We start from the raw sequence: 8,295 nt of genomic DNA on the forward strand, positions 1-8,295 counted from the left end.
GATAGGTTCCGTCTACCATTGCAGTTTTTTATTACGTTATAATATAGTAACTTCTTCCATAGCTTTAATATTTTTTCATAATCCGTAAATATATAGCAGGATTTTGTGTGCTGTAATAAGTTATGTTATGGCATAATTGTTTTCTGCTATATTGGTATTTATTGCAGTACTGTGTATGCTATTATATGTGTTTTCATGACTGTTATTTTTGGCTGTTAAAGATTTAGTACTTTTTATGGCATTATTATGAATGATATTGAAAGTGGACAATATTGAACCAAAAAGCCTGTTTGTTTTCTGAATCCATTCATTCATTCAACCAAAAACATTCAACCAAAAGCATTCAACACAATGTCACAGTCAATCCAAAACACACAACATAACAAGCTACTAAAGTACTTCATGTTTAACACATGATGACTTTGTCTTCTGGCCATGCAATAGATGTTCCTAATGCATCTTCCATACTCTCTATTTCTGAACATGGCCTCCAAACTGCAGCATTGTTCACCTTCACAATATCTACCCAAACTCTAACTGCATTTTTCCCCAAGGGAACAAAGTGGACAGTTTGGTCAGGGTTGTTTGAAGCCCAGCGTCCTTCGGCAACAACCCGCTTCAATCCTGTTACATCCATCAGCTTGCACTTCTGATTTTCTTTAACAACTATAGGTGGATTGTGTCGCTGCAAAATACAAGTTATTACTAAAGGTCATAGAGTAAACTATATCAGTTTCAGATCATCTAAAACAAAGAAAAATTACCTCAGATTTCCTAACTGGGGATTTTGCCGGTTGTTTATTTTTCTTCATAGGAGATTTATGTGGACGGACATCTGGAACAGTTGCATGAGACTTTACACCTTCGTCTTGATCAATTGTGGTAGAAGTATGCATTGCAGATTTTTGGCTAGATGCATTTGAGGTATTTTCAAATACAACTGCATGAGCCGGCCATGCAACAAAAGACATATCCACTAAGTATTTTGTTTCGATTGTAGGCCTCCATAGAAATGTATCAGGTTGTAATAAGACATCCACAAATACTTTAACAGCATGTGGTCCGAGAAGAAGTCCATTAACCAATGCTTTTGGATCTTGAGATTGCCAACGGCCTTCAGCAACTACTTCATCCTTTTTAGACAAATGCAAGAGTTTGCATTTGTTCGATGGGTTTGTGGTTGGGCTCTGTCAAACACATGCATATAAAATCCTCATTTTGATAAGCAAAAAAAGGAAAAATGCAAAGGTAATCAAACTTATTAAGTATAACTAATGTTCTTAGACATATGAGACTATACCTTAGGCGCAATGTCTTCATCCGTTTCGATCCCCTGATCCAAAATAACACATTTATGGTCAGGCCATGCTATTAGTAACCCAACAGCTTGCTCAATGTTGAACACATTAATTGCAGGTCTCCATAGATACGCATCTGGTTTGATAGCCGTTTCAACCAAAACTTTAACATGATTAGGGCCTAAAGGGATGTCATTAACAAAGTCAGTTGGATCTGTTGAAAGAACAAGACCCTCAGCAACATTTTCATCAGTACCAGCCCAATCAGCCAACACACATTTTGGTTGGGATTTTCTTCTGTAAACAGTCTACAAAAAAAAATTATCAGATTCATGAGTCGGATGCAGAAAAGTTTGAAATACAATGTAAAATCCTCATGAAGTACTTACTCTTGCAGCTGAGTTCTCACCGACTTCAGGCTCGTGTTTCTGTAATGTGTTTTAATGATTAAAGTAGGTATTGAAATAAACAAATATATGGTAGTCGTAGTTGTAAGTGTAAAATTTTTGCTTACTTTTTTTTTAATTTCGGCAATCTCCTCTCGTAGTTCTTTTACTGTTTGTAGCAATAGAACTTGTTTCTCTTGCATTTCAGCCATAGTCTTGTTCTTAACTTGGAAACAAGCTAACTTGGACATACTCATGCCTCTCCCCATTGCCCTTAGCCTCCCAGGATTATTCGTGCCTAGTAGTTGTGAAAGGAGATCATCTTTAGGATTTGTTGAATTCGATTGAGGCTGGGTATCAACTAGTTCAACTGCTTTTCTCTACAAATAAAGACATAAAAACAAATTGAAAACATACGACATGTAGTAAATCCAAAATGCATAAATCATTTAAATAAAACTCGACAACTTACAAACTTTGCCGTTGCATTTGTATTCACGGGTGTACCATCTTTCTTGGTACGCGACTTGACCCACACCTTTAGTCTTGTGACTTCAGATGGATCTGAGCTTTCATCTTTCTATGTATCAAACGAATAGGGTGTTATGAATAGTAATATAAGCAATATTATAAATGTTATTAAAAACTTACCATTTCTTCAGCGAGTCTAACCATCCCTTTACGGCTACAAGTATGAGGAATCTGCATGCTCCTTCGTTTCTTATATTGATCACTCACGACCTACCATAAGAATGTTAATAGTCTACTATGTAATTAATATACGTTAACACAAGGTAATACCTTAAAGGCTTGACTTGTTTTGAATTTGACAAATTTGCGCCATTCTGTTGGAGAAATGTTTTTTGGGCGTAGATTCATCCTTTGTTGGTTTGTCTTAGCTGTATTATTAATCTTTTGAACAATTCGTGCTTTATATGCTCTCCATATACATCCCATTTGCTTTTGCAATGCAACCTTTTGATAGTCCTCATCGACATCGAACCTTGCCTGCATTCATTTAAAAACATCCCATTTCATAGACATGGAGTTTTTAAGATAAATATAATAACGAGTTAAAAATATAACGACAACGATACCTGAACTGATTTCCATAAAACCGTTCTCAGTTCTTCACTTACTTTCCTTGAGCCTTCAATAATGATAGGTACATGCTCTCTTACCAATGTACCTAAGTATGATGACAGCTTAACCGACCCCCGACCATAAGGCTCTCCCATTTCAGTGAATTGAAAATGTTCCTGAGTATTGGGATCCTTAGCTATGTATTTCATCCTTGTTAGTCCTCTCTGTTTTTTCTTAGGCCTACAATCATGCTCTCCAGATAATTCAACCCCACCTTCAGGTTCTTCCTCATTCAATCCCGCATCAACCTCACCTTCAGGTTCTTCCTCATTCAATCCCGCAACAACCTGTTCGTCAGGTTGTTCCTTGTTCACTTCATGATCTGGTCCTTCCATATGTTGTGATTGCAGATCTGTCTGTCCATCTGGTTCTAAACTTTTAGGTTCGACAGTACAAACAAACTCTGGCTCGTCATTGTCCTCAACCTTCTTCTTTTTTCCTTTTGTCTTCTTATTTGGGGCCATATTAATTCACCTGAAATGACAATGAACACGCTGAATTAAAGCATAGACTTAAAACATATAAAACAGACCAAGCATATAGAATTAAAGCATAGACTTAAAGCATATAAAACAGACCAAGCATATAGAATTAAAGCATAGACTTAAAGCATATAAAACAGACAAAGCATAGAATTAAAGCATAGACTTAAAGCATATATAAATCAGACAAAGAAGTATTCACACATATATGCCTTCACAATCAGTCCTAGCATTTTGAGCTTCCTCCATGTCAACATCAATATCCGCAACTGATGGCAATAATCCAAGATCTGCATCTTCAACATCTTCCTCACTATATCTTCTTGATGGACCCCTCATAACAACATACCAATTGGATGATTCATTGTCTCTTGAATAAAATATTTGTTTGGCTTGAGAGGCTAATATATAAGGATCCTTTAGAAAGGAGACCTGACTCTGATTCAGGTTAACAAGCGTGAACCCATCTTCTACTTTTACTCCATTACCTCTAACTGCCCACTAACATCGGAATAAAGGAACACATAACGCATGATAATCTAACAGAATAATATCACTAACTGTTCTGTAGTATGAAACCCAATCAGCGACATGTGCAGTATCTTTTGCACTGGATCTACACATGGCAATTGCCTCATAAAAAACTCCACTGTTCTGAGTTTGCCTATCAACTGAGCTAGTATGAAACCGTTGTCCATTCACTATATAACCAGTATATGATCTTGCAGTACAACGTGGACCATAGGCAAATCACTTAAGTGTTTCTTTATGTACTTTAGAATCCATAGAAACCTACCAAAATTAAACAAATAAGTCAAACACATAACGAGTTGTAAACTAGAAATCCCATAAACAACATAAGCTCAATTTAAAAATGCCTCCTCTTTCAACCAAGATGCAAATTTCTGATTATGCAAACTCCATAAAAATGTTGCATAACGTCTGCATCTTGCATTTGTGTCTTGGAGATATTGTAAGTGCATGCTTCAGAATCATTAAAAAGCGTGCATCAGTATATATTCATGTACTCTTAATTATTTAATAATTTAAAGTATATTGCAGAGATACTTACTCTACAAAAGGATCTACAATAGCCATATTGTGAATGACAACCACATGTGCTATTTTCATGTCCATTTCCGTAAGAGTAATTGGTGTAGCTGCAAAGATTGGACGACCCACTAGAATAGACTTGTTCTCATACTCAATATTTCTTTCTGGTTTTGCCTCAACGTTGGTGGTCTTTTTCAGAAAGTTATTGCAAAACTGCATGCATTCTTCTGCAAGGTAAGACTCAGCTATACACCCTTCTGGTGTTGCTGGGTTTCTTACAAAATCTTTTAGAACTTTCATGTACCTATGCAAAACAAGTAAGATAAGCAACATCACATAAGAAATTTGTAACAACATCACAAAATAGTATACTAACCTTTCAAATGGGTACATCCATCTAAAATGGACAGGTCCACCAAGTCTAGCTTCCCTTCCAAGATGAACTATCAAGTGCACCATAATATCGAAGAAGCTTGGAGGAAAAAACCGTTCAAACATGCAGAGAGTTTCCACAATATCTTTTTCCATTACCAACAGTTGTTCCCTATCAATAACTCGCTGACATAAATGGTTGAAGAATGTGCATATCCTTGAAATTGCAATCCTGGGACCTTTAGGTAATAGACCTCTAATTGCAACTGGAAGAAGTTGCTGCATCAACACATGATAATCATGTGATTTGAGTCCAATAATCTTGCAGTCCTCTAGTGAAACTCCCCTTGATATATTTGAACAATACCCATTAGGACCTTTAAATCCAATAAGACACTTACAAAATATTTTTTTCTCTGTCTTGGATAAAGACCAAGGTGCTGCCGGAAGGTATGTTCTTTTTCAATGGATCCTAGGATGCAAATCTTTCCTAATACCAAGCACTTACAAATCCTTACGAGCATTCAGACCATCCTTTGATTTTCCACAATGTAACAATGTAGATACAGTACTTGAAGCCACATTTTTCTCTACATGCATTACATCCAAATTATGTCGTACTGGTAGTTCCTGAGAAGAAAAAACTATCAATGTCAGAGTTCAATACAAGTTAAATAGAAAATATTGATTACAAGATGTAACATTTGGTCATACCTCCCAATACGGCAGACTGAAAAATATTGACCGTTTCTTCCATCTTGATAACTCATCCTCGTCTATTTCAACTTCTTCCTCATCCTCCTCTGATTCACTAGTTACATCCTCACCATTAGATTCTAACCCAACTCAATCATGATTTTTTCTCTTCCTACTAGATTTCTTAGCAATTCCAAAATCATTTCTGAAATTTTTCAGAATTCTGGATATATCTAGACCTGATAATACCCGACGTTTTCTCCCATGTTCAAGTTTTCCATCAAACCATGACTTCTTGTCTCAATCTGTGTATTGGTGGCAAATCCTTTTTATGACATATATATACATGCTTCCTGCAGAACTTCAACCAAGTACTATCTGTGTGTTTCCCACACACAGGGCATCCCATTTTACCCTTCACTTTACATCCAATAAGATTTCCATATGTAGGAAAATCACTAATGGTCCAAAGAAGCATTGCCTTTAAAGTAAAATTAGTTTTACTATAGGCATCATATGCTAACTCTCCCTTGTTCCAGAGATGACACATATCATCAATAAGGGGTTCTAAGTATATATCAGTACTATTTCCAGGCTGTTGTGGACCAGGAATAAGTAGAGTAAGCATGATGTTTTCTTTCTTCATACATAGGTGAGGAGGCAAATTATAATTTACTAACAGAACAGGCCAACAACTATACCTATTATTGTTCATGTCGAATGGATTAAATCCATCTTTGGAAAGTCCAAGCCTTATATTCCTTTCTTCAGCAGCAAAAACTGGATATTTATCATTCATTTGATCCCACGTCACAGAATCTACAGGGTGACGCAGTTTTCCATCACTGCTCTTGTGATTAAAATGCCATCTTAGATCCTTTGCCATTTCCTCCGATCTGAACATTCTTTTTAACCGTGGGATGATCGGAAAATACCGCAAAGCTTTCTGAGGGACACCTTTCTTTATTTCACCAGTTTGCAGGTTAATCTTCCATCGTGAGGTATTGCATTTTGGACAATTTTGAAGCTTCTTGTACTTCTTTCTGAACAGACAACAATCATTTACACAAGCATGAATGTTTTCATAGCCCATATCAAACGACTTCAAGAATATTTTCACCTCGTATAAAGATGTATAGAGGACATTATCTGCAGGCAACATTCCAGGCAATGTCTCAAGCAGATCATTGAAACTCTTGTCAGACCATCCATTTTGTGTCTTCAGTCTAAAAAGTGACACAATAGCAGATAGCTTGCTATGATTTTCACAGCTTCCATATAGTGGTGTTTCAGCATCTCGAAGCTTAGCAAGGAACTCAACTTCTTTCTTGTCTTCAACATCTGCAATCTCACCCAAGTCATCCTTACTAACCATATCTGAATCTATATTTTCCGCAGCTCTATATAAATCATTAATTTCATCACTCCAATGATGCTTCTTTTCTTCACCCAGATTCCCTGAAGTAACTTCTCCATGATAATACCAATCTGTTTGTAGCTTGTAAATCTCATCTATTCCTCTTGTTACAAGATGGCCGACTACTTCACTGATCTCATGACGATCTACATTACGACAGTCGATGCATGGACATACAATGATGTTCGTGTCTCCTAATGCCGCAGACACAGAGCGAACAAAACTCCAAGCACCTCTCTCATACGCAGGATCAGCTCTTTATTTCAGAATATTAAAAACCCGAATTATGTCTAAAACTATACAGTCTCACAATCAAACCAAACTATAAAATTAAACTCCATACCTGCACAAATGTACCCATGCCTTGTCCACCATTTTATGTTCTTACCTTAGTAAAACATTTAATACAACAATTCAAACAAATATAGCTAAGACAAATCACCAAATATAAAGCTATGTTTAACAAAACAAACAACTAAGCATATAGTTCATATGCAAGACCAGACAAACACAAAGTCACAACAGTGTACTACTTAAGAGAATCATAATTCAACCACCAAACAAAAGAGGGAAAGCCACAATATTGTACTGACCTGTCGGGTGAATACAATTACCAAAAGAGTAGCTTGAATCCCCTGAAAACAATCGACAATACAACTAAAATCGTAAATATCCAAACTTTCAAAACCAATATTTGTGTATTTTCCAATCTCCAATTTTGCTAAAACTCGAAAACCCTCAAAATCAAAACATTCACATCAAAACCCTAAAAATCGAAACTTTCAAACATTTAGAGAACACATAAATAGCTCAAAATAACATTCGATTGAGGGGCGACATTCAATTGAGAGATTTCATACCTTCGATTGGAGTCTCAGTCCCGAAATCAATTGATACTTTGAGTGGTTTACACGGCCTCAGTCCCAAAATCGATGGATATTGTGAGTGATTAAGAAGGAAGAAATTGAAAAAGTGGCTGTGAGAAAGAGAATCGCAGGTTTGACGAGCTAAGTGAAAAGGGGGAAATGTTTAGGTTTTGAGAAATGGGGAAATGTCTAAGTGAAAAGGGGAAAATGTCTAAGTGTTCGCGGGTTTCTAATTTTTAGCCTCCCGCTTATCCGATTTCTATCACTGCGTTTAGAAAATACCATTATATGATAATCAAAATCAACCATAGCAGTTACGAAAACCGTGCTATCTTTATGTGCTATTAATAAGCGTTTTTCTTGTAGTGATACTATCATTTTAGTTTTAAGATATATATTAGTATTTAAGGAACATGGATAGATTTCTTAATAATTGGTTTCTAAGTTAAAAAATGTACGATTCTAATGTATCAAACCCATCAGACGTAATGGATGAAAATTTAACAAGATGTCGCTATATTATATTGTTAATTTTCATAAAATTAAAATTCCAGGTTACATTAATCTAATTGATGTATTTAG

At 36.0% G+C, this 8,295-nt stretch overlaps 3 protein-coding genes across 3 annotated transcripts; all 3 read right to left on the reverse strand.

Moving 5' to 3' along the window:
* Positions 1-289: 289 nt before the first annotated feature.
* LOC147940316 (uncharacterized) lies at positions 290-7,967 on the reverse strand. The gene is made up of 11 exons (XM_087463282.1): positions 7,708-7,967; positions 7,441-7,482; positions 2,782-3,301; positions 2,486-2,692; positions 2,336-2,425; positions 2,157-2,264; positions 1,813-2,064; positions 1,688-1,726; positions 1,301-1,606; positions 765-1,187; positions 290-685 (listed from the first exon to the last, which is right to left on the reverse strand). The coding sequence occupies exons 3-11, from the start codon at positions 3,289-3,291 to the stop codon at positions 407-409; spliced, it is 2,214 nt and encodes a 737-aa protein (XP_087319408.1). The 5' UTR covers positions 3,292-3,301; positions 7,441-7,482; positions 7,708-7,967; the 3' UTR covers positions 290-406.
* On the reverse strand, positions 3,293-5,364 carry LOC147940317 (uncharacterized). The gene is made up of 7 exons (XM_087461258.1): positions 4,739-5,364; positions 4,382-4,666; positions 4,084-4,101; positions 3,871-3,985; positions 3,522-3,810; positions 3,360-3,430; positions 3,293-3,301 (listed from the first exon to the last, which is right to left on the reverse strand). Exons 1-7 carry the CDS (start codon positions 5,017-5,019, stop codon positions 3,293-3,295), a joined length of 1,068 nt encoding a protein of 355 aa, XP_087317384.1. The 5' UTR covers positions 5,020-5,364.
* Positions 5,239-7,222, reverse strand: LOC104709702 (uncharacterized). The gene is made up of 5 exons (XM_087461259.1): positions 7,191-7,222; positions 5,777-7,103; positions 5,670-5,735; positions 5,449-5,556; positions 5,239-5,364 (listed from the first exon to the last, which is right to left on the reverse strand). Exons 1-5 carry the CDS (start codon positions 7,220-7,222, stop codon positions 5,239-5,241), a joined length of 1,659 nt encoding a protein of 552 aa, XP_087317385.1.
* Positions 7,968-8,295: the final 328 nt, after the last annotated feature.

This window comes from Camelina sativa, chromosome 8, assembly GCF_030686135.1.
Source record: "Camelina sativa cultivar CO46 ecotype springtype chromosome 8, ASM3068613v1".
Taxonomy (NCBI): domain Eukaryota; kingdom Viridiplantae; phylum Streptophyta; class Magnoliopsida; order Brassicales; family Brassicaceae; genus Camelina; species Camelina sativa.